Source organism: Atractosteus spatula, chromosome 18 (assembly GCF_055471065.1).
Source record: "Atractosteus spatula isolate fAtrSpa1 chromosome 18, fAtrSpa1.hap1, whole genome shotgun sequence".
Taxonomy (NCBI): domain Eukaryota; kingdom Metazoa; phylum Chordata; class Actinopteri; order Semionotiformes; family Lepisosteidae; genus Atractosteus; species Atractosteus spatula.
This window is the reverse complement of record NC_142723.1, coordinates 18,508,598-18,534,486: the sequence shown is the minus strand read 5'-3', so window position 1 is coordinate 18,534,486 and position 25,889 is coordinate 18,508,598. Positions and strand designations below refer to the sequence as shown.

The 25,889-nt window shown below is 42.1% G+C and overlaps 2 protein-coding genes across 10 annotated transcripts; both read right to left on the bottom strand.

Annotated features, from left to right (window-relative positions):
* Window positions 1–620: 620 nt before the first annotated feature.
* Window positions 621–10,381, bottom strand: zfand2a (zinc finger, AN1-type domain 2A). 9 transcript variants are annotated; one of them, XR_016094442.1, is made up of 11 exons: window positions 10,274–10,381; window positions 8,575–8,656; window positions 8,086–8,180; window positions 7,450–7,581; window positions 6,993–7,144; window positions 6,605–6,730; window positions 5,732–5,783; window positions 3,539–3,615; window positions 2,304–2,388; window positions 1,602–2,213; window positions 621–976 (listed from the first exon to the last, which is right to left on the bottom strand). XR_016094442.1 is itself a non-coding variant. In XM_088936879.1 (10 exons), the coding sequence occupies exons 2-9, from the start codon at window positions 8,627–8,629 to the stop codon at window positions 2,277–2,279; spliced, it is 801 nt and encodes a 266-aa protein (XP_088793005.1). In that variant the 5' UTR covers window positions 8,630–8,656; window positions 10,274–10,381; the 3' UTR covers window positions 621–976; window positions 2,254–2,276. The 9 variants fall into 9 exon arrangements, 3 of the variants coding, with proteins under 3 accessions (XP_088793005.1, XP_088793006.1, XP_088793004.1); XR_016094443.1 differs by having other exon boundaries at window positions 10,144–10,280; XR_016094444.1 differs by lacking the exon at window positions 10,274–10,381 and adding an exon at window positions 9,324–9,420.
* Window positions 10,382–17,780: 7,399 nt separating this feature from the next.
* On the bottom strand, window positions 17,781–22,071 carry LOC148818748 (uncharacterized). Its single transcript, XM_088936389.1, has 6 exons — window positions 21,974–22,071; window positions 21,593–21,667; window positions 18,996–19,103; window positions 18,773–18,857; window positions 18,508–18,561; window positions 17,781–18,021 (listed from the first exon to the last, which is right to left on the bottom strand). The coding sequence occupies exons 1-6, from the start codon at window positions 22,069–22,071 to the stop codon at window positions 17,881–17,883; spliced, it is 561 nt and encodes a 186-aa protein (XP_088792515.1). The 3' UTR covers window positions 17,781–17,880.
* Window positions 22,072–25,889: the final 3,818 nt, after the last annotated feature.

The window sequence follows — 25,889 nt, the reverse complement described above, 5'->3', positions numbered from 1 at the left end:
GCAGACTTCGAGATCTCTGGTCCTATTTCAATACTCATTATATATATACAAGGACAAGCTTGTGCCAGGACATAAATTATCGCTTACATTTTTCATTTACCTATTGTTTTAAAAATGGCATCAGAGTCTGGCCATCCTGAATGAGCCTCTCTGGCGTTCAAAAGTCAATGCCATATTCTTTCCTAGTTTACTAGTATTGTAGTAGTGTATTGTCAATCCTGAAGAAAACTTTCCTGATTTAAATTCAAGACACTTTGTAATAAACCCTAAACCCAGACGGTGTTTGATTTCTTCCCCACATCGTCTTTGTAAGGATATGGAGATCGATATTATGCTTTGAAGTGAACTGTTATCAAACATCTTCCAGCTGGAAACTTTCTGAAGCAAATAACCAATTCTACAGTTAAAAGAGAACAAATCCAACCTTTTGGGGTGTGATCAGAAATACAACGCAAAAAACAAGGTCACAAGTCAAATACAGCCGACCTGGAGGAGAGGGGCAGGTGCTAAAAGGAGGAGTGATCTAAAATCCGTATACAGATGTGCATCCCGACAGGACTGACAATACTGTGTTCAAGAGAGGCATTTTCAACAAGTTTACACAAATGCAAAAAAAGTGATTTTATACAATAATTTATTGAACAAACATTTATCGATCAAGGCAATTGTCTTGGTTAGCAGGATCAATATATGAAATATATAGTCACAGAGCTATTACCAATGGCATGAAGCATATATCTCTGATAAAAAGAATAAGAATTTTGTAGGAAGTGTTGAAAGAAAATAGGCAATATACAGCATCATATAGTGCGGTCTTTAGGTCAGACTGGGGGTTTGTAGTAACCAGAAGCTTGAGTGAAGAACATTCCTGAAGTCCCCATTTTAACGTCCACGGACAGAGTTATTGTACGAGGCAGTGTTCCAGCACCATGAAGAGGTCAGGAGATCAAGACATACTGCAGCTGGACTGTTTAGCCTGTTTCAAAAACAAAGATAATATTAGAATGCTGCATTCAAAAACAATGACTATTAAAATTATTTTCTTTGATATAAACTTTTTTTACCCTTGCCTAAAGGACCCCAGTTAGCATTAGGGCAATATTAAAGTAGTACATTTATGAGTCAAGACACTATACTGAGCTAAATCTTGCTTTGTCGTACTAGGAATCAAATCACGGCTTTCACCTTGCAGACTCAATCCATGGTAATTCAACTCAGCTCTGCAGTCAGACTATATACACATCAATTTCTGATACATAAGGAAAATTACTTTTTAGGCCAACTGAAGTTTTCATGATCTGGAAAACCTCTTAGGAGTGAAAAAGACAAGATGAGCTATATGTATGTAAAATAAGAAATACGGTGTGCTAGGCTCAGCAAGACTTATTTATGCAAAGGAACAAGTAATAGGTTTATTCCATGCTGAAAAAAAGAAGAAAGAGAACAAAACGTTTCGGCCGTGGAGCCTTCTTTAGGTGTGAGAGAGACAGGGCAGAAGGCTCCATGGCCGAAACGTTGTGTTCTCTTTCTTCTTTTTTTAGCATGGAATAAACCTATTACTTGTTCCTTTGCAGCCTACACATGCTGACGCAGCTACCCACCTGAAAGACTTATTTATGCTAAATGAGAAATTCAAACTGTGCTCTGGGTTGCCACCAGCAACACAAGCTCAGCTCGCAGGAGTACAATGTCATGCAGCCCAATCTTTAAAGCACTTTAAGCAGAGAAAGGATAAAAAAGGGAAAAATTCAACTGCACACTTTTTCTAACAAGCTACAGCAGTTACAAGCATTTACAAAATCAACTGGAAATCAGTTTCACCACTTCAATGTCCACTTGAAAATTGTTTAGTATATCATCCATCTTACTTTTGACAAATCTACGATTCTTTGAAATAGGCACTAAGTGTTAGAAGCAAAAAGTAGATACAAAGTATTAGAGGGTTTCACAAACTGAAAAAGCCTGTTTTTTATGGTCGTTTAATACAGGAATAACAAGATGAAGGATAGATCACCCTGAAAATGTCCACCCATCTCAAACAGGACAACCAATTCAAGAGATTAAGCAAAATAAGATTTGAATTATTAATTAAGTTACGCAGAAATGTCCAATATATATATACTAGAAAATGAAACATCTGCATGTGGTTTGCAAAACTTAGGAAATGTTCGCTTCATCCCTGCAGAAGTTAAGAGAGAGTCACTTGAAAGCCCCTGCAAAGACACAACACATTGGAAGGTTGTGAATATGTACCTACTTCAGTTCCCGTTAGCATGTTACTGACTGGTAACTGTTCTGGATACCTGCTGTCTCTGCTGCTGTCTCTGGTACTCCTCTTCGCTGGCTGCCAAGGCCCGAGCCAAGGCCAGATCCTCCTGCTCCTGGGGGCTGAGAAGAGCACGGCGCCGTCAGACTGACTCTCCGGCATTACGCTCCACTGGCACAAGGGCCTGGCCCACACACAGACGTTCACTCAAGACCACCTGCCATCTTCTCAGCAGTTTCACCCAGGCAACTCAAAAAACAAAACCTTTATTTGTGACCCTTTTCTCTTTCCGAAACGTAGAAACTGGATAAATATAGTCCAGTCACTCGGGAATTCGAAATATACAGCAGCCTCCAGAGTTGACTCATATGTGCAATGATAAAGGAATCAAAAATGTCGTAACATGATTTTAATCGGATGATTTGTTTTACTTAAAATTATACTAAAATATGCTGTAATTGTAAGAGCATTGCATAAGGTGATTCACATCACAATAAACGGAATTCCACAAGAGTCATATTTTTCACACCTCTAAGTACTAGCTAATGTATATAGAGGCTCCTAAATGTTTCCCATTTCCCTGGGGTATCAAAACTAAAGGTACAATACAGAAGACAACAAGTACGAAACTACCCGTTCATGACTGGGCTGAAAGAAAACTCGAATTGGCCAAAACTCCTGAAATGATGTCTGAACGAGGTCAGATGAAAAAAATGTTTTTGAAAAATTGAGGATCTGAGCGATTCTTAATAGGGGATCGATGCCTCCCTCAGAAGTGCCAGAACCTGCTACCACAATTCCAGAGGCATCTTGACAGTATAACTCATAACAGAGGAGGATTTAAAAATATTAACTACAGGGATGTGAACAAATGTGAGCATCGGATTTTCTAGAATTCAGCTGTTTATCATAAAATGACTCTGTGCAATGTTATTATGATTATAGTATAACATTTTAATCAAGGCATTATACAAGACGTATAGATGGGATAATGTTTTTTTTTCTTTCTATTTCTAGTCTTAGTTCATCAGGGGTATAAAAATCTGGAGGGCACTGTAGAAGCATCTACTAGGAAAAAAAAACAGGATTTCAACATTGCCAGAAATGTAAACAAACAATACTTCTGAGCAATTATTTGACTCCTTTTTTGTACTTTTACAGATTTTTTTTTGGCATGTAGATTTTAAATGTGGTCAGCTACATTACAAAGTGGCCGATATTTGGCTTGTTCATCCATCTCGGGATGAATGAGCCTTAATTATAATTTGTTACCTGAGTGACTGTTGTGCGCTTGTCGCCGACTCCGCCAAGGACATCTCTAGAGCTCTCTGCAGGGCCTGCTCCTCACTCTGGAACAGTTTAATACAAAACCTTACTGTCAGTCCTAACACGCTCATCGTGGATTCGGTGTTGATTACTATCTAGCGAGTCCAGAAAATGACAGCTACCTTGAGCTTGCAAAGACTATCACTTCTTCTCGTGTCTGACAGTTACCGCAGCACATGAGGGTAGGAAACAAATTACTTCCCTCTCTACAGTTCTTAGCTGTTGGCTGTCAGCACCGAGGAACTTACTCAAAAGCCACCTTCGCCTTTAGTGTGCACAGTGAATCCTCACATATGCAGTAAGGAAATCATACAAACCTACGTAAGGGGATCTGCAAATTGTAAGACGTTATACAGTGTAAAGGTCATTTTAAATAATCGCTATCAACATGCTTTAGGAGTTCCAATAGCTTAACATAACATCACTTTATTAGCCCTATACAATTTCTTGCATTAGGAATTCGTCTTTTCGCATACCCCAGCTTGCTCTCCATGAGAGACAGACACACAGATAGGGAGAGAGAAGCTTAGGGTCAGAGCGCAGGGTCAGCCATTGTACAGCGTCCCTGGAGCACTTGGGGTGAAGGACCTTGCTCAGGAGCCCAACGGAGTAGGATTCCTCTGCTGGCTGTGGGATTTGAACCGGCAACCTTACAGCCACAGGCGCAGATCCTTAGCCACAGAGCCACTGCTCCGCCCCAGCCAGGAAACCTCAGGAAACTTTTTTTCTACTGTTCACATACAAAATGTTAAACTTTCTAACCCATGCCCTTGAGGCATCACATGAAGCTCCTGGAGAAATCAATACAGATTCATCCAAATAAGCAGGTGCAGAGTAAATGACATCAGACAGACAGCAACTCCGGGGACACTGTACCAACGCAGGCTGACATCTTCACAGTCTAAGCCCTTACTGGAGAATATAAAGTGGTTTGCAAAAGTATTCTCTACCAATAAAACCACATTTTGTTGGGTTATGTGTGGCATTTCAATCCATTTTTCTTATTTAAAACTGTAGTGGGTAAACTGAACACTTATAATGAGGAAGGGAAATGAGAAAACAGAGATACACTAATTATTACACAATTATAAATTATTGGTATAAACATGGATCAAGACTTGAACCTGGTGCATGCAATTATTTTGGCATTATATACTGCACCAACCTCAGGTTTGATGCTGATCCTGTCATACTGTTACATTTTCATTTCCTAGAGACACAGTGATGGGATTTTAAAGAGGTTTAAAGTTTAAGCAGGATTGCTTTGTTATCTAGGATCAGTATTGTTTAAATAAAGTTGATGGATTTATATTACACACATGTGTAATATTTTTAAGGCAAATTTTTGTAAATGAAATTCTGCTCATCTAAATGACACTTTGGTGTGTTACAGTGATGTTGCACACTACTAGTATAACAAATGCAACGTGAAGCCTTTAATTCATAAGACCTTGAGCACAATTCTAATATGCAAGGCCAAATACATTTAATATGAATGCCTGCCTACTCCATATTTTGGTGAGTATCAATTATTTATGTCATATTCAGCTTGTGCATAATGCAGCTACTACCCCTGAAGTGACTTTTCGCGGAGCGATGATGAATTATGCAATACTTGCTCAATTTAACGTCAGGGTTCATAATCTAGTGTGGAAATTGTGTAAAATGTCTACCAGTGTGTACCACTGTAATGTGTGTTTATTACAGTGGCCATTTCTGAAGTGTCAAAGGCCGTCATTCAGCTAGGTCAGGGGTGTCTAACCTATTTGCTACGACAGGCCAGGATTGATTTAAATGTCCTTCGTGAGCCTTACAGACTAGAAATTCACAAAATACTAAGCACAACCAACACACGGTACAGTCGACTCGCAACATATCTGCGCATAGTCAAATTCTGCTTCCCTACTAACCCCCCTTATGGGGACACAAGAAATTAAATACAAGTACAAAAACGGGAAATAAATGTAATTAAGACGACTGCATAGGCTCACTAGCGAGCTCTCATAGCGGACTTCATGAATGTTTCAGAGAATACAGCGCTGGTTTCGATATGTTTCTATTCAGAAGCCGCTGCGCAGAGCTGCGAGTCTCCTGTGTCGAGTGGGCAGGAGCTCCCAGCCCGGGCGGCGAAGCTCTTACCATTCCAGCCTGCAGGGACGCGGAGCGAGGAGCGGCTGCGGCTGCGGCCGCTCTGTGGGGAGGAGGAGAAAACACAAACACATGAACGGGGGCATCTTTACCAGCTGTTCCTACCCAGAACCTTTCACCTTTCAGTTCTCTCAAAACTTTTTTCTCTCTTTTTTTTTCCCCCTCCCTCCTCGGGGGGGGGGGGGGGGGCGTTTCCAGCCGCGAGTGTAAGTCTGGATGAAATGAGACAGCCAGAAACTGCAAGGATGTGGGAGTGAGCCTGACCAGCAGGATAACGTGGCACAACGAGAACAACGCAGAGTCATTCGCATGCGAAAGGCAGCTGCAGTGGATTATAGTGCTTTCCACCCGCCCACCCATTTCCAGCCACTGCTGCCAGTCCAGTCCGGGGCCAGGGGGACACGCTGGACAGAACCCCAGGCCGTGGCAGGGGACACGCGGGCACAAACACGCACACACTCCCAGCGGGGTCGACTGATCAGTTTATCAACCAGCGTGTCTTCGGACCGCAGGAGGAAACCCACGCCAAACACGGGGAGAACATACAAAGTGCACGCAGACAGCCCCCCAGGTCTGGCACTGACCCAGAGCCCTGGCGTGTGCCAGGCCGACCCCCGCGCCACCGTGGGGCCCGAGAACGAAAAGACCCTCTTTAACTCTTCAGGTTTCCATGTGCGCCATAGGGCATCACACTGCGGACCAGTCAACCCAGCAGAGAACAACAAGGCAGCCTCGGTGTACAGCATGTACAGGCAGCACTACACTGATCTTCACAATTCAATATCGTCTCCCAGCTGAAGTGATACAACAGATATCCCCCCCCCACGCCGACAGTGCTCTGGTCCTGTGAAAGCAGGGTCCTACCTGCTTGGCTGGGATCTTGCTCTTCCACTCAGCCCATTGGGAACAGACCTGGAGGAGGCTGCTTTACCAGCAGGGGGAGCTGCAGCGCTGGCAGCCGCTGCCTGGGATCTCATTACAGCAGCATGTCTGCAAAAATATCTCATTTCACTCCACACCTCCGGGTTTAAAGGAAGGGTCAAGGGGTGAAGGGATAGACAACTGTTCTTCATATTTAATTGAAAAAGACTTTTCAGATTCATTACACAATACTCACTCGTATTTCCTTCCTTATACACTATACAGGCTAATGCTCTATTCTACAAAATGTATATAAAATCTAAAGTAAAATGTACTATACTATTGAAAAATATAAAATTACTCCATACTATTTACAAAATATACACCTTACCCAGTTTTAGAGAGGGGATGGCCATCAGACGTACACTCATGATCCAAAGGATGTCTGTGTTTCAGACAGAAGTTCAAGTGACACTGTTCACAAGTCACTTTGATCATTTCTTTCTGTTTGCAGCCACTCTTGGAGCACTTGTTTGTAAAAATCTGATGAAAGGAAAGACAGCCCGTGAGTACATAACCAATTGTTTTCACAGCTTTAGTGTTCTGCTGGATAAATGGGTCTCCAGGTCGTCAATTTACATAAGACTTTGTTCTCAAAAGACTTACCTAGTAAAGGCATAATTTATACTGACACATAAAAAAATTAATACCTTTTGAATAATGTATCTGACAAACACTGGCTTTCTAAGTTAACAAAGACAATAGAACATACAGGCTTATACCCAGCGATAAGTAAAGGAACGCTCATCAAAGTGAATCAAGCTGTGGTTTGAGGAACTCAATCATACCTTTCTCTTTCGATGAGCAGGGTCAGATTTACAGTCTCTGTCAATGTGCTCCCCAACTTTAATGTCGGGCATTTCTCCTCTTTTCACAGGAATGGGGGTGTTGCACAGAGGGCACACCGGGACCTGAACATCCTGGGAAGACATGAATGGTGTCGGGGTTCAGCTGAGCATCTGAACTCTGGAAACACGCTGGACTGCACATTCCCAGACAGAGAACACCAGGACTTTCACAAAGCAGGGGTCGCTGTCAGCCTGTCCAGCTGCTTTCGTTTTTCAGTAGATAAGGGACTTAAGGACATCATCAGCGGTTTACAGGAAGTAGCTATTCCTACCAGCTTCGATTTCATGGCTGGGTAGCTTGGTTCGCACACCTTTTGTGTAAAAAGTGCCTCGTCTTCTGACTTTTAAAAGCACTATCCTGTCATTTCCACTCATGTCTTCTAGTTTGTGATTTACTGGTTGATTTTTGAAAAAGCCCACAGGACTGAGTTTGTCAAAGCTCTGGATACTTCAGTCATGATTGCTCAGAGTGATGATCACATTCTGTACAGCATTACAAGTGAGGATAATAAGAGGTAATAAAGCATCTAACACCCAGATATGGGCCAAAGAAAAGCCATGGCAAACAGTACGTACCTTTTTGTATGCCGACGTACACTTGTGATTTACATAAGTAATGTGATCTTTACAGAAAATGTCTTGACAAGCATCACATTTCATGGGAAGAAAATCTGCGAAACACATCAAATATTTTAATTGCAAAACGCAAACGTCTATGAAGCAGCTCCTACGATAAAGGATCTTAAACTTGTACGACATGACAGCAAACAACACTGAGTCAGGAAGAAAAAGTAAAAACAGAGCCTAAAAGATGGTCTTCTCTGGGCTTCCTGAGAACAAGACGACCAAAGGAAGTTGAAGTTCTGCTTAAACTTGAAGCCTGATGCTTTATCGTCTGCTTTTTGTAGAGATTCTAACTTCGCAACAGCTGATTACTTGACTTGACTTTTATTAAGTTTAACAGTGAAAAAGCCCTTGACATGAAGCCCTTCACACTCTGCCACTGTCTTAGTTTAACCAAGGTAAGTGTGTGGGCCCCCAGCAGCAGAGTAAGCGTTGTCTCACCCAGGCGTTTGCAGGACTTCTCTGAGCAATGCTCTCCCAGGTTTGGAAACTCCATTGTCACCAAAGATCTGTGCAACAACACCTAGAGACATTCAGAACAGTAATTAACAACTGAACAATTAGCCTAGGAAGATTCACACACATCTTTTTATGTTCTAAGAGCTCTCCTATTCCACATCTAGCTAAAGCATTATGAATACCGCTAGCTTCCTTATGACATATTTTCATCTTCAATACAAAACATTACAGATACAAAGTTAATACTTAGAAAAACTAGGGCTGCCTGCTGTACCTTTTACATCATGAACTGATAATCCCAGTAAACTCTTCGACAGCATATCCATTGTTGTGCCCTTCTACATGACCAGTATCAACATCACATTTGAACACACAGAAGGAGATGTCGAGGAGATGAGGAATAATATAGAGAACAGTGATTGTCTGACTGTTGTCAGACAATGTCGGTAATGAGTCACAACAGATACAGAACGAAGTGTAGAAAATGTCAGTGATCACCAAAGACCAGAGAAAAGATGGCTGGTGTAACTGCTTAACCATGAATTGATTGGAATATATTTGAGCCAGTGAACAGACTAAATCACAGGTCTGACATTTCCAAAAGCATTCTTCGTATTTTGCTTTAGTTTTTCTCCCCCCAAAGCTTACTGGATATTGACGAAACGTTTCTTATCAACTAAATCGCCGCATTCTCAACAATCACACGCAGAACGTTTAAACTGAGCCTTCACCTGGAAGCCGACTGTCTTTCCAAAAGCGCTTGTTAATACGCCTTACAACTTCCTTCATATGTAGCGTGTCTAGAAACTACAGTTTTCCCGGCTCCTGACGTCACCGGACATTGTTTACACGGACAGTGCTGAATCACGCCGCGGACAGGGGCATTGCCCAACGTAGTGTCATACACCCTCACTGAAACTGACACGCATTCAAGAGTCGTGATTTCTGACATCTACCTAATTCTTCTAGCATGCACATTTCCAGTGAAGACGACCTCGTACAGCGGTGCACTTCGGCAGCTTGAGCGGACCGACCTGCCCTGTCCCGGGACTTGGACTGTCTATCCAGCGCCCCTCGCACCAGCCTTAAGAAAACTAGGGAACGTTTTTGTTAAACAAAGATCACAATCATGTTGGTTTCCCCCCCGTAAAGCAATCTCACAGTTTAAAATGACAGCGTCATGAATGGACAGAAAATGTTCCTGGCGCGATGCAGGATGTTGAGTGTCGTGTGTCTGCTGCCCAGGACCGAAGCAGACTCGCAGCTGAGGGCGATCAGGAAGGTAAATCATGCGACGCGAGTGGGTAGCCGGTCCTTAAACCTGCTCCCTCTCGCCCAGGCCTCGGCTCAGCACTGCTGCGCTCGGCTTGGCCAGGGGCTCATTCATTCTTGACTACAGCAGCACGTCTGCAATCTTTTTTTTAACGAACGGGTTGAGTATGTGGGTAGCCCTTGCTTCGTAACCCCCGCCGTGACTCAGAACTTCTGCATTACTGCCGAGCTGACAACATTCAGGGGAAAAAAAACATGAATTTAAACCGAAACGCTTACCGGAACACCGCTGAGTCTGATATCTAGCTTGGACGTCTGCAGAATCGATAATTACCAGTTCAGATTCAGGCAATGGTGACCTTAAGACTCCTGCCCGGCGGAATTAAAATATAAAACCAGTGTACAGTACCTTGTCTTATATGTTCTTCCGTTTTTTTAATTCTCCTCCTCCTCGTCCTAAGGACGCACCAGGACGATTCGTCGTGACGTCAGCACGTAAATCCTTCTAGAACCCACCTCGTGACTCAGTGACGCAGAGGGCTCAATGACGTTGCACAAACCATTGTCATTCTGTCAGCCTTGTGTTACAAAGAACCAGATGCGCTGTCCCCCTTCCCGGTCTGTGCTAGTTATTGATTGCCACTGCGAGGAAGCTGCTCAATTGATTAGAGACTGGGGAGCAGATTCTTCCTCACTCTTAATAGTGCCAGTTTTCGTCCTCTTGTGCTCTGGTTCTGCACATAATTGCGTTAAAAACGGTCCTTGCAGTCCCAAAATATTGGAAAATTAGTTTATATGTCTGAATTCGAAATAAGTGCATATCAGGGAAGGTGTTTGACTAACTCCACGTTATGTGGAAGCTATTTGAAAATGCCCCTTTACTGCCTTGGAGTCTGGTATAAGACTTATATGAGGAACATTAATAAGTTTACATATCCTGAACTATCCGGGACCCTGTATAAAATCGTTAATATTGTAATATACTGTAAGTGTTTATTGGTGTATAAATTAGATGTCACCAGGTTCTAATCTGTATGAAATTACAAGCACGGCTGGAGAGTACTTTACAAGATAATCCTTAGCATTAACAAAGGACTAAACCCACTGAAACCCAAACGAACAAAAAGATATCGTGTCCTTGCATCGGCACTGCTCAAGTGGAGTCAGATAAGCAAAAGGTGCTTGTTGCAGGGAAAAAGAACTCAAAGGAGAATGGGCCCACCTCCTGCTCTGAAGAGGCCTACTCTATCTCTCTCTGCCGCTTGTGAAGGTGATCTTCGTTTTAATGCAACTAGCACAGTGGGATCCATCTTGACAGGCTGAGTCATGCACTATTTGTTTAGGTGGTCATTAATTATGATACAGTCATGGGCGATCCTTGAGTTGCGGATCAGACCTGGCACAGAGAGACAGAAAAAAAAGGGAAAACAATGAAAAATACAGCATGACGCTTGCCAAATAGCATAGGGCTCATATTGTATGAGGCACTATGCCAATTCTCATTCAGCCATACCCATTACACTAAGGTTAAGCAAATATAATGTATGTAATATAATAAGGCAGATAACAGATCATTTTTATGCAACAAAAGATTTGTTTTATAGGTGTCTTCCATCTTATCCATTCAAAATCATCAAGTAAAGTCAACAGCAGAAACTGCAATGGTGGAGATGGTTAATGTCTGCTTTCCTGCTCCGTGTGTCTCACTACAGAGAGGACCATTAGGCAACTGTGACCATAATAAGGTGTTGTTACGCCCGGAGGAGCCGGAGCTCGCAGACCTCAGTCTCCACGGCAACCGGCCTCCCGCGCACACGGAGTCACACACGGTGCCCACGCAGGTGCAGGGAATTACCTGTCTCTTCAGCTCCGGGTAGCTCAAACGCCCTCCCTCCGCCCACAGCCAGGCGCTCTGACATTGAGCTTCCTGCCAAACTAGGGACGTGCTCTTGGCACTCACCAGTAGGACAAGCAGAACAAGAAGTGTTCTCCTGATGCAGCGTGTCGGCACGACCGCCCAGATCCCCCTTCTCACTGCATCTTCACAGCAGCTAACCCACCTGCGGGACCACCCAGATGCCCCTTCTCACTGCACCTTCACAGCAGCTAACCCACCTGCGGGACTGTGCAGCTTCCAGGTCCTCCAGAGAGCTCCCTGTCCTCTTCTGCACTCTGCACAACTTCTGACTAGACAGTCTCTGACTGACAAGCTAAGAGAACTGATCCTAGTCAGTCTTGAACAGAGAAGACTGCAAGGAGACATGGTACCGGTATTTAAAATCCTCAGAGGTCTTGACATCCAGCTAAACACAGACCTGGCACTGGCGGAAACGATGGGGGAAGTTTGTTTAAAATTAAAAACATGTTATGGCATTATCTGGTGAAAGAAGGGTCAATGACTATACATATACAGTAAACCTTTGGTTCAGGAGACTTTCCTTTAACAGACTTTGGATTTGGCCAGTTTGAAATGATGGATTAACAATGGTTCCTTATAGTGGTAGGTCAATTGCTGATGACGGATCTGTATTTTGTACACTTTAGTGAAATGTATATATTTACGACACATAAAATAAAGAGGGTGTATCTTTAATTAAAAAAAGGCATAGGGACAATTTTTAATTGGCTGTGTTGATTGCAGTTTTTAAAAAAATAAGTCAAAAGATCCAGTAGGTATACAGTATGTACAGCACTGTATGTATATTTTTCTCATATTGTCATTTTTGTTCAGGCTGAAAGAATGTCATTTATAATTTAACTATGACACCCAGCAGTAATGGACGCTCTTCCCCTCTGTTAGTCTGTTAAAACAAGGTTTTACTGTGCCTTCATTTCTGCACAGTCTTCCACAGGCAGCAGTACACATTGATCCATCTATGCATTTTCCAACAAATCCAATTTTTGTATAAAAAAATTAACTAAAATATTTTTTCAACCGTATTCTGAAATAGATTTCATTTAAAACTTTATTTAAATTCATTTATTTTTAAAAAATGATATTTTTGAAGTCATCTTTTCTTCGACACAGGGGAGCCGACCTAGGCTAGCGATGGGCTCAAGGCAGGACCCAGGTGCCCAGACAGACGCACACACGCACACTCACGCGCAGACAGCACCCCAGTGCCAGCCACCAGGCCACCAGGCCACCGAGCCGCCCTGCACTGATCCAGTACATCAAAAAAGTCCCCGCTCAGACGTGTTGTTCCCTTCTAAGAGCTGGTGTATTTAATGATTCGGTTGGCATACGGTGGTTTCTGCTATATTTTAATTGCAAACACTATACATGCACAGAGCTAGAAGTCACATTAGTTACTATTCAGTCTACCTTTGCTACTTGCCTAATGAACAGAAAAGTGGGGTTTTCAACATCTCTTTAACTAAAGTCTAACCCATTATTCCTACGATTTTATATGCCGTCTACTTTCTATTCAATGAAAAATACCTAACAGGCAACAACTTTATTAATCTTTCAAAGAACTGTGTCCTATCATTTAAGATGTATGCAAGTACAACACTGAAAATAATTAGTTTTTTTTAAATCTCTTTTTCTGTGTGTGCTTAAATTACAGGTTAATTTAAGTCCTTTGGTATTTTAAATAGACTGCACATTCATCTTATCTTTTAATTCTATATATAAAAATTCCCCATAATTTCTCTTTTTCTAAAAAAAAAACAGAAGTAAGGTAATCTTTCTGTCAAGTACTGTAAGCTCTGTTCTCTTATGCAAGGCGTTTGTACTTACTTTTTGCTCGAATGCTTTCTGCTGCTAAAAGCAATTACAATTATCTGCACTTTTCTTATTAGGCTTGAGTAATGGAATAATACACCACTCCCTGGGTTCTAAATGGAATGAAAAAGATAAAAAAGACCCCCTGCCTTATAATTTATTTGCATTTTTCAGTAATATGCAGAATACAAAATAATGTTGCATAATAAAAACTTTATTTGAATATGCCATACACACAAAAACACAACCTATTGTAGTCTAAGTAAATCCTGTTCTTGGAAAGACCAAAATTGTCCTGTTCGGTTGAGGTCTAGTGATCATGACAACCACCCATGCTTGGCTCTCTTGCCCTCACTGAACCTTGGCCTGAAACTACATACCAGTTTCTACCTCCCTGCACATGTTCCTTGGATCCCACCGGACCAACAGAGCATCCACAGACCAGCCCAAGACAGTTTTATTACTTAACTGCAGCTTTCATTCCTCTAGCATTTGCAATCTCAACCAGAGCTGAAGAGAGAGAGAATCCACAAGAGACACACCACGAGTGAAGAGCCTGGTGATGTGAGGGACCTGAGGCGTGATCTCAGAGGAGATCAGAGAGGACAGAGGCATCAGCGAATTGGTGACTCTGAGCCTGAGATGTCCATAATGGTACCCACTATCCTCACGGCCTCACACACCTCTTTGTAGTCAGCCAGCTTTCCTTGACTGAGTTCTTCCTCCCTGCTGCTTTCACCAGCTCCCAGAGTCTGCGCCTGAGCCTCTCGCAGTACTTGGGAGTCTTCTACTGGACACCATTTGGCTCCGGAACTGATCCTGCTCCAGACCTGCTTAGGAAATGGTTCATCTCCCGCCAGGTAGGTTCTGACTCTTCAAAAGCACTGGTGGGTCCGTCTGGTTTAACGAGTGAAGCCTTCGTCTCCAGCTCCTCCTGGCCTCTGGGGTCGCTGTGGGTTCTTACAAATATTCTTGCACCTCCTCTGTTGTAAACTCCAGCTTTCTTGATCTTTTATCCATTTGTAATGCTTAGGGGAGGGTTTAAAGATTAGAAAAGGGGTTGCACTGAGGTTGAGAAATTTTCATTTTTTGAATGTGATATATACTTCAGTCCAGTAAACTAGTGTTGAAAATCATACTAACAAGTAAATTAGCTACTGCAGTTAACCAGTTGAAAAAAGTAAGTAATACAGTGTGGACTACTTTGACATGAACCAAGTGAAACATGAAAGGATGTCATGGTGAAGTGTAGTTATAAGTTCTTTACACAAAGAGTTGTGGGAGAGTGGCACAAGCAATCCAGCCATTTTGTTGAAACCAACAGCCTCTTTACTTTTAAGCAACGGCTGCAAGAGACTATCCAATCAAACTGACATCAGTAACCAAAAGGGCTACGTGGATCAAATTCTGTCCTCTCATTTGAACTTTCTCATGTTCTTGTAACTTATTACATGAACATATCAGCTGCATGACTAATTAGAAGTATAAAAGTGGTAAATTGAGTGCATGATAAACGTTCACACATGAAAAATCTGACTTCTTGGTGCAGAGTTAAGATACTGTAGATCAGGTTATAGAACAGTAAGTGTCCTGCAAAGAACTTTAGAGCCCACAGCTCGCCTACATATTGCTACATTATTTCATTCACATGATGCGGCTTTCAGATGCTAATAAGGAATAACCGCACTAACTGTGATTACTCAGTAGGCTATGAAAAAAAAGATTTTGAAACTTGTAACTCATGGGGGCTTCTGTAAACATGCTCGATTTCTTTAACAAGTTTCCGGGTGGAGCCAAGAAAAAAAGGAACCAGCGCCGTCAGACTGTGGCCACGCCCACTCGAATGACATCTCTCGCAGGCCACGCCCCGCGCACCTGTGCGCCAGGTTCTGCTGGAGAGAGCGGAGCTGAGTGAGTTTGTTCCGCGGCTTTTACGATTATTTTTTAATTTTCCTTTATTTGAATGTTTCTTAAATTTAACTCATGTAATTATGTTGTCTTAACGTCGCAGATGAAAAGTCTAAAACAGTATTTTCTTTGGGAGCTAAATAGCATTTTACCGGCAATTTTAATATTCTTTAGTTTGCAACGCTTCACTTATTTTTAAAAAGCCCCTTGTGTACACAGACAATGCGTGTATTCCTTTTACATCGAAGAAAAACACTGTTTTAGCAGAATGAAAACGTCGCTTATCCGTATTGTCATCTTTATCAAAAATGTGGTGAACTTTGTTCACAAAACCAAGCGTGCGCATTTATCCAAACAGTAGCCAAACTAGAATTTAGAGTTTTTTTCCCCCATTATTTTCCAGAGTATGTCTAGAGATTGTTCTTATATTCCTGGTATTAAATTTCCTTTGCAACTAATGCTTTTTAGTTTCAATGGTCTTTAAATTGTGTTTTTTGTTGTTTTCAGTTTAGTGTCTTTGGGCTGGACATGACTCGCACTTAATGGAAGAGTAAACGTAAGTACAAACATTTTATTCATTTCTTTACACCTATCTTATTGAGATATATTCTATGCTCTCTGCCCTGCTGAAAACGTGGTTTAAATTCTCTTTAAATGATCTAAATACTTGTGTTCTTGTGTTTCCAGTTTGGTGTCTGCGGGCAGGACATGCTTGGCTCAGCTGCTGAAATTATCGATGTAAGTATAAACCTTTTTATTCGTTCACACGTATCGTATTGAAGTACACTACAGTTGTCAGAAGAGGACTCAAACTAGGCGATACTAGATTTCACCAGGGCAGAAATGGTTTTGATCCGACAACACTGTAGGCCTGCTATTTATAGCATCATTTTCTGCTAAAACTGCGATCAATGTCGCTTTTTTTTCATGCGCATAATACAGATGCATTAGAAGCCGTTTTAGCTTCCAAAACGCATCACAACAATTAAGATATGGATTAATTATTCGTGCGTTTACCAACTTGTTTCAGTAAAAAAAAATGTGCTTTTCTCTAATCGACACACTGTGGCTGTATTGTTCCGGTATTCACACTTGAAATGTAACTGCTTCTATACCTCGTTGAACAGAACACTCTGCTACACCATGCTAATCGCTTTATTGCTACTGTATCTTTTGAACGTGTGAATCATTTCGGAAACTCGATCGAACTAGCTAGGATAATTTCGAGATCCTGTTTGTAACCGAAAGTTAATACTGATTTCTGTTGTTTTACAGGAATTGCAACGAAGTTTCAGTCTTCATTCCGGTCGCTGCCTCGACAGAAGCCTCGGACAAACAGTAACGTGCTGTATGTTTCTGTTTTAACATGTAGTTGCTTGCAAATGTTTTCTTACTCTGTTGACTTGTAACAGTATTTAGCGTTGCTGTTTGCCGTGCTTTGACACTTTGTAATTGAAATGCATGCTCATTTTCACTTCGAAGCTTGTGCATCCGACGTATTGTAATGCTTTGTTTTGTATGCCAATTTCGCTCAATAAATTGTTGATTGAACCTTGTTTTTGTACTTTCATTTCTTGTGCAGAGTTCTGTACCCCCTTGGCCCTGAAAAACCCCGATTTTGGTGAGTTTTTTGGCGGAGAGATTTTGCTAACAGCTTGTGGCCGCAAGGGGACCCCCTATCGCTTTTTGACTTGAAAAGGTCAAAGGCTACCCCCTTTTTAAGCGTGTCCAGATTTTCCCGCCAAAAAACTTAGTATCTGGGGTCTTCTTCGGGGTGTGGTAGCAATCAAGCCGAGCCTCGCCCACCCCCCCTCATTGGAGAGGGGTCGGCGGGGGCTGGCTGATTGACCGCAGCTCTAGCCAAGCCCACTCGCTCCCGGCAGGAGAGGATGGCAGGCTGGTGGTGGCTTTGGTCCCTGCAGAGAGGCAGGTCTCCTGGTGTGTGGACTTAGAAAGCTGTCAGTTGCAAGCTGTGACTGATAGGCTGAGTCCGCCCTGGGTGCCTCCTCTCTCTCGGGCTGAGGCCATCTCCAGCCTGCCTTCCCCTCCTGCTGGGAGTGAGGGGGCTTGGCTAGAGCTATCCTCAGTTCTCCTCCCCCCAGGGCTATACCCACGCTCCCTCCTAGGGACCCTTTCCCCCCATAGACTATCTAAAAAGGCGGGAGTCTTCGCACTTTTCCAAGTCAAAGTAGTGCGATACAGGGTGTCGCCTTGCGGTGCGTGGCGCACACCGCAAGACAACCCTTCGTACCTTCAAAAATACAGGACAATGCAGACAATGAAATCAAGAGTATTTATTGCAGAATTCACAGCACATACAAATGCAGCAGTCAACAGAAAACATGCAGGTCAAGAATAAAATACAGCACGGAATCGGGACATTACAGATCAAGCCACTGGTAACAAAAATCAAATGCAAGAGAAAGCCACATTGTCGAGAAGAACTTGCCAGCGCTCATCGAGCTGCTGGAGTGGAGCTGGAAAGGAGATCGTCGGAGCGCAGAGAACCAGGAGCCGCAGAACTGAAGGCAAAAGAAAAGGGATCAAGTTAACGGGATATCGGACTTGCAGAATCTTAAATAAGCTGCCTAAATAAAGAAATATAAAAACACTCAAATTGAACAATAAACCACGGGAAATCACCAATACATCTCAGTCCCACTACTCCAATATTTAGAAAATATGTTCTGTCACATAGAAATCCAATACTACTTGTAAATACAAGACCAGGTAACACAGCGTGTATAATATTCAAATAAACTCGGCTTTGAAAACCATCGATAAAATGTGTCGGTATTATCCATCTTTACCCAATGAATTCAATAGATGAATAAAAGTATCATAAAAAAGAACCAGCGCCTTAGAGTTTACTCCACAAAAGGCCCATGAAACGAAAAGAAGTTATCAAGTTAGTTTAAAACTGTTCTCTGGTGTTAAAACGCTGGGAAATACGTGGTGTTTTATCGAGTTACACAAATAGTGTAGCGGAAGGTAGGAACAGAACTTACCTTGGAAAAAACACTTTCATAAGTGGAGATACGTTCTTCAAATCCTTTTGTTACCTGGAGAAATAAAGAAAAACTTACGAATTAGTCAGTTTCATCTTTACAACATTTTATCATTTCTGAGCGGTAAGCGTTATTATAGCCCGAAGCCGAAAAGCAAAGATTACACAGCTACTGACTTTACAGCACATGTTTGAAGATAAATTACACGTTTTTTCGTTAAAAGAAGAGCTAGATATACCATATCTTAAAAAAGATATATACTTACATGGAAGGTAATACAAGAACGCTGAATGCAGACTTTTAAAACTTCGAGAGCACGCTCAAACGAGCAGGAGGCTCTTTTCGGCGTCCTAAAACACAAATTAAAGAGAAACAAACGCAATTAACAAAAGTTGCAACAACAATACACTTTTGTCTAACCTTCCTCAAAGTGAAATTTTAGTGTTTGCATTTAAAAGAAGAAAATTAGAAATAAAACGCAAACGCACCTCACGCCGCAGACACTCACCCCGCCGCCATCTTGCCGGGCGCACCTGTGGAACAGGTGGACGGGGCGTGTCCGCTGAGGAAGGTCACTCTGGGGGCGGGCTCGGCTCCTGAATGACAGCTGGGCACTCGGTTACAAGGGCTCCACACTCACGCTACTGAAGATAAATAGAGACTTGAACTCACCAAATCATACATAAAGTATGTAACGGCTGAAGATTTTCAGACAACCTGACACAGTAGCATTCCTCTACGAGTCTGTTTGCTGGACTCGTTTAGCTTGTGGCCGGTTGGCCGAATCAAGAGAAATGTGCTGGAGAGAGACCCCTGTCGCTCCTAGTTAGGACTGCACCTCTCTCTCACTGCTAGTGCCACACCTGTCCTGAAGGTGTCTCAGTGGTATAAGGGGCTGCTTTTTCGAATTGAATTCCGAACTACGCATTTATAAAGGACTTAAACCCCCCATTTGCCCTGTTTTGGAAGGCCCCGAAAATGGAGCCCCCCAAAACGGCCGGCGTGGTAGAGAACAGCCCCTTCTACAAACTCAACCCGACAGCACGAGAGCTTCACCCGGGGCTTAGATCTCAGACTGACGGGGAGGCTCGGGGCTCGACTTCAACTCAAGACTCTCCAGGAGTCGATCTGCTCTCTGAACTTTAGACGTGTCCGATGGTTCAGCCCGCGGAGCCACCAGGCCGGCCATACAGAATACCGGCCATGTACATCTCTTATTCAGACTAAAGCCAAGTCACAGTCCCGAGACAAGGCGGTTTCCACTGTTTTCTCTCTTATCAAGCATTAATTTATTTTTTAAACATAATATCTTCAATGATTCTAATGACAACTTAAAAAAAACTACACGGACGATTAAATTGGTCTAAATGTTTTATACTCCAGCTGGTGTTTGGACAGAGTATCCCTTTAGTTCCTTAAGAACAGTAGGTGTCACGACAGTATATTTATATTTCCATGGGCGTTTGACAAGGTTCCACATAGAAGCTTAAAGATTAAAGATTTAAAAATCAAAAGCCATGCATGTAAATAGAAAGTGAACTGGTGTATGCATAGAAAACAGAATAGTGACAAGGATGTAATAACTAGTCTTGTAATCAATGAAGCATCACCGCATCATTGCATCATCATCGCTTCTTATTATTACTATGAGAGACGCTATTATTTCATGTACTATAATAAGTGAAAGTTATTGTAGTCAAGTGCACAGTGCAGGTAGTGAAAGTGTTGTTTATGAATATCCGACAGCTGACAATAAACTAGTGGAAGCAGAGTTTTATATTAACTCATAAGTGTCATCTCTAAGAGAAAGCATGCAAATTCTTTCTGATTAATTTAAAAGGGCATTAAGAGTCTATATCGTGTTCTACACTGTATACACAGGTTCTACAGTGAAAGGGAACCACGGTCAATGAGTGACGTACAGTACAGTAATCACAGGTGAGACTGACTGTCAAACACTAACAGTATAATTCTTACTGCTTGACCCAAAGCTAAAAGACGGGAATTCTGAAACACTGTTTCTGGCGCAAGATTGACGCTAATTTCTAGCCTTTTGCAATTGATTTTCTGCACTCCTGGGTATGAATAAAGTATTTTGAATTGATCTGAAAACAATCGTAAATCGTCAGTTAAAGTTTTAATAAGGTTATTTCATCAGCGTTGTAGTTAAAAGTATGGCATGGGATTGACTCCAATTAATTGTCGGAAAGACTGAGGGATCCATGCCAACTCCAGGATCCAATCCGTGTGTTACACATTTCTAATTAATTAACAGTCCGAAGCCAGGTGTGATTAATCTTTATCCGCCTTCAATTAGTCTCCTTTACAACTTGTTCTGGCAGCAGTAGTCCGTCTTCACTACTTCTTAAATAGCGGCTTTGGAGGTGCAGGAAAATAATGCGGCCAGGAACTGGATTTTAGAAAAGGCTTTTAAAGAGATGTTGAACTCAAACTAAACCAACACCTTTCGTATTTTTAAACAGGCGAAATGGAACGGATCGTTGTTGCTACTATTTAAAATGGCTACCTGTATTTTTTGTGCTTGCTCAGGTCTGTTAGTGGTGTTCCAGCAGGTGTCTTATTCCCTAGTTCCTCCTCTCCAGCTCCCCGGCCTTCCTGTCCTCTGCAACAGCCTGGACGCCGAAGCGCAGAGCTCCCGTGTGGCGTGAAACTGGACAGATGAGCGGTCAGTTCGAAGGTGAGAATCCAACCGGTCTGCACTCGGCTTGTAGAGCCTCTTGCTTTCAGGTTTAAAGAGTTTTGTTTGTCGTCGGAGAACTCCCAGGACTAATTGACTTTTCTCAGTATGGCAAAGCAGTAGATTGTGAAGAAGAAGCCCACAGCTGCGCTCACTTAATCTGAGGGTGGGGGGAAATTCCACGGGGAAATGGTCAGTACGGATAAAACACGGTTTCGCTCCGTTGAACACCTCCCTGCGAATAAACCTTCTACTTTTGCTTTCCAAATGTGGGGCTACCTTTTTATGGGTTAAGGCGAGAGGCCAGAACTTGTGACTATATGTATTGGAAACGCCTTTTCTCCCCTGTTCGAGCAGCAGCTGATCCCGGAGAGCAGCCGGACTCACCTCGCGGTCCCAGGTACCCACCGTCTCTCCGGCCGGCTGTCCTGACTGGAGCGTTTCCTCTCCCGGGGCTCCAGACTGCGGACCGCCGGAGCGTCTGGTTAACAGCCGCCTGGGTTACGCTTGTACTTTCTTGTTCAATTTTTACAATAAATTAGTCTATTTGTTTCGTTCCTTAAATGTATGACTTTCAGGGTTGGGTTTGGGTAACTTGGTGTGGTCACTTTATGTAGGAAGAGCGTATCTCTACAGGGGATTATTCTCCTCTTTCTTTAATGAGCCTACATGCGTTTCTTTTGAGCTTGCAGGCTGCTCACTGCCCGTCAGTTATGAATGTTGGGTGCTTCATCTTCATCCATGGCAGTTGCTGCACAAGCTTCTTACCTGCACTTTGCCTGTAAAACTCCAGCGGTTGCTTGAATGTCCACAAAGGCATGCAGCCTGTAGACAAGCAACTGCTTGCTAACATAATGAACTTGCATAATTCCTGTTGGTAAAATTTGACACCCTTGCATTTGCTTAATATCGCAGCCCCCTCTAAGTGAATATTGCTCTTGTCCAGACTGGTTCTGGCATTAATAAGGATCTGGAAGAGCAGCTCTAGTGCTGGCAGGTTCAGCTCAGAGTCTAGTCCTGCTTGCAGCTTGACTCCTGAGAAACTGGAAATGCAGGAGAGACAAGAGACATGTTAATTGCAAACTGTTTTCTGTAGGAATGTTTGTTGTTAACAAGTTGAGAGGAAAATGCAAACATATCAGAAAAGATGAGAGGTTTAATGTTTTTTCCTGTGGCTGAGCACACCATGAGGAAAAATGATCACAGTCCTGTATGAGCCTGTCCTCTGAAAGAGCATTACAGGGTTAATTAACACCTGTGTGATGCTATAACACACCCTCACTATCTACTTCCCAATGCTACAGCTCTGAACACCATTCCACATTGAAGTAGGCATTGTGAGGACAGACTCAAGCATTGAAGCAACTTAATTTTTAAAGATTAAGTTATGTATATGCTGAGAGGAAAAAGCAATCACAAACATTTAACAGTGACAGAAAAACTAACATTCAAGGATCTAATGTTTAATGTGCATGAAGCAGAATCCAACTCAAAAGCTTTTCTTTACAGCAATATTCACTGTTTATTACTTTAGGACAAATACATATCAAATGTAAATCAATCTTAATGCCTTTCCAGGTCTCAGAGATCTCTTGTCCCTACAGCATAGATGTAAGGAAAGAAACTAGAAGTTTACTCAGAAAAATACATTTTGTAAAGAAAACCATTCTTGATTTGTTTAAGCCAGTTTACTTTTCCTTTCTTTCAGAAAGCAAAACACGAAACACTGAACTATAAATTGATTCTTTGAAGCACAAGAGACAGAGATACAAGGTTCAAATGTGTTACTCCAGGTGCAGAGCTATATTTATGAAAACAGAGAATGTGTATTAAGAGATACAATGTTCAGTATATTGTTTTCTTAACAATTCAATCTTGTTCATATCAACATTTGTCCCACAAAAATAGTAATATCTATTTTTTTCTCCCTTGTATCATGCCTCCCTCTTAATGACGTAAGAACCTGTTGTTCAGAATGACCTCTCGTGCAGGTGAGGCTGCAGACTGTGTTGAGTGTCCAGGTGGTCCTCATGATCCCCCCCAGCTCAGGGACTCAGGGGAAAGGCCTTTGATTGTCAGCACTGTTGAGAGTTATACAATATAGAAATACAATCATTCCTTCCATCAAGAAATACAAAAACAGATTTCACTGTGAGAGAATCTACTTAGAACCAAAACTGCTATGAAATCATTTCATGTCTGTTTCATGTATAATAATTGATATTGAAAATTATGAGGCTAAAAGTCAAGGACAACAACCTGCCCAACGTCCCTTTGTGTTACTCAGATAGTTACTGGCCTTCCCCAGGCTAGTTTTACACTGCCCCAGAGCACCAATATATACTGTATACATACAGACACCCACATTTAACTGCAGATACAAATATAATTCCCACAGTTCAAAACAACTCATGACAGGTTTTCTGTTGAATTGGGTTGTCAGCAGCAGGGAGGGACAGTTGCTCAAGCCCAGAGGAAAATATAATTAATACAAAGTCTATTGTTTAATCATTATATATGATAAAGTGTATATCATTATGTAATTTATTATCTCAAATAACTGTGCTATAAACAAATTGCCAGACAAGCCTAACCCAACAGCTGTCTAAAATAACAGTATAAGTGTCAGTGATGGGTTTCTGCTAGGTCAAAGTGGCCCTAAAATCATACCATTTATATTCATAAGTTTTTCTCATCTATAGCTGCATCAGGTAGGGCTGGACTTGACATGCTTAGTACAGTAGTAAGTCCAGGAGCATGTAAAATTACCTGTTAGAAATACTGAGTCCCAGATAAAACCTGTCTGAGCCCTGTAGGGCCCAGGATATTTAAAGTTCACTCCAGGAGTATCTGTACTGGGGCTTTGGTATGGAAATTATGGGTCACAGGGAAGAGTGCCACCTACTTGACACTGTTTAAAAACAGACAGCCAACGTGCAAATAACAACATAACATTAATTACATTAAAACATCTTAACTTCTTTTAAAAATACAACCTTTGTTTCACCTTCAAATACCATGCCTTTGTATTGATGGTCCAAGTGAATTTTCACACAATAATAGTGCCAAGGTATTTATATTCTTTTAATATCTTTCAATATCTTTTCCTTTCACAGTTACAGGGTTACAGGCTGTAATTCTATTCATCATCATTCAAATGTCCAATCAAGGCAACATCATCCACAAAGTTGGTAATAGTGGTTTACACAATCACTAGTGTACAGTGTGAAAAGCAGAGGGGACATCACACAGCCTTGGGGTACCGCTGTGCTGGTGCTGATGGTGAGAGTCTTCCCCAAGCTCACTCACGAATACTGTCACCGACCAGGAAGAAGATTGTATATCCACTGAGTAATTGTGTGATGTTCTCCCATATCCAAAATCTTCCCTACCAACCTGTTTGCCTGAATACTGTTAAAAGCAGATAAAAAACTAGCAGAAAGTACACACACACATAGGATGATAGAGTTTCTAAATGCTAGTACTCTTGATTTAACAAGGCAACAGTCTTCTTCCACTCCTCATTTCGCTCTCGTTAACACAAACTGATAAGGGTGCACTTGTTGCCAAATGAAGGATGAAACTAAACTTTTTGTTCCTACCTGCATTGAGGCAGCTGTGTCCTCCAACAAGCTCAGTGTGTAGGATCTCTCCTTCCCAGAGGAAGAAGCCTTCAGGTCTGAAATAATCCACAATGCACACACTCTCGATTAAAATTGGAGAGAGTTCCCTCATCAACATGCCTCCACACACAACATTTGAAACCGATTAGTTTGCATAAAAACACCCACAGCAGTCTGAATAAATACCATACAATACACATGACAAACTTATATACATGTACATACCCACACACACACAACATTTTTTATACTGTAGGTGGATTCTGTTGTCAAACATGATACTTATAATAAGAGCTCTGCTTTAACTCATTTGTGGTTATTATAATGCTAAGAGTATTTATGAAGACGTAAAAATGATTCAGAGGTTAGAAGGTTGCTTTGTATAAAATTTAAACAAAACACATCTATCTGTAAACTTACCAGTTTATTTTCAGGAACTTAAAACATATCCTCCTTCACAGACCTGTGTATGAAGACTGTCATCTAGTGTTGTCACTGGCTACCTAGAAATCAATATAATTGGCTGCTCAGCTCCTTACATCTGGCCAATTGAATTTGAATAGATGCCTCCTCTTAATAACCAACAGAAACAGCTCCTCAGTATATGAGCAACTGACCAATAGGAAATACAGGTTCTCCAGCTCCCATCTAACACTAGAGCTCATCTCTGCTTCCTACCCCTTACCTACCTTACCTAAGACAAGAAGCAATGTGCGTGAAACACCCTGAACATCTACATTCGGCATCACTGACCAGGAGTTCTGCAAATGCACTTTACTCCACAGCTTCAGCTCACCCCAACATAGCTCTCCCATGAGCTGGCACACGCATCCTCTACATACCATCCCAGCACATGTAGCTCCCCCTACTGGACAGCATCCCTTACTGCATTTCCAAGCCACAGCTGGGCTTCCCAATTCCTACAGATGATCAGATTGCTTCAGGAACAGTTCTGGTTGGATTTTCCAAACCACTGCTCTTCTCACCAAACAAATCCTGGTATTCCAGAGCCACAGAAGCATTGGCAAACATCATCCTCTCCAATTCAAAGCGCAATCTGA

Coding starts and splice junctions, on each gene's coding strand:
- LOC148818748 (XM_088936389.1), bottom strand. CDS start 22,071: ATGCAAGTTCATTATGTTAGCAAGCAGTTGCTTGTCTACAGGCTGCAT. Junction 19,104..21,592: donor TGGGTACCTGGGACCGCGAG/GTGAGTCCGGCT, acceptor GCTGTCATTCAG/GAGCCGAGCCCGCCCCCAGA. Junction 18,858..18,995: donor GTGAGTGTCTGCGGCGTGAG/GTGCGTTTGCGT, acceptor TTTGTGTTTTAG/GACGCCGAAAAGAGCCTCCT.
- zfand2a (XM_088936878.1), bottom strand. CDS start 8,629: ATGGAGTTTCCAAACCTGGGAGAGCATTGCTCAGAGAAGTCCTGCAAA. Junction 8,181..8,574: donor GAAGTCCTGCAAACGCCTGG/GTGAGACAACGC, acceptor TGTGTTTCGCAG/ATTTTCTTCCCATGAAATGT. Junction 977..2,303: donor GACAGCAGCAGAGACAGCAG/GTATCCAGAACA, acceptor TTTTTGAAACAG/GCTAAACAGTCCAGCTGCAG.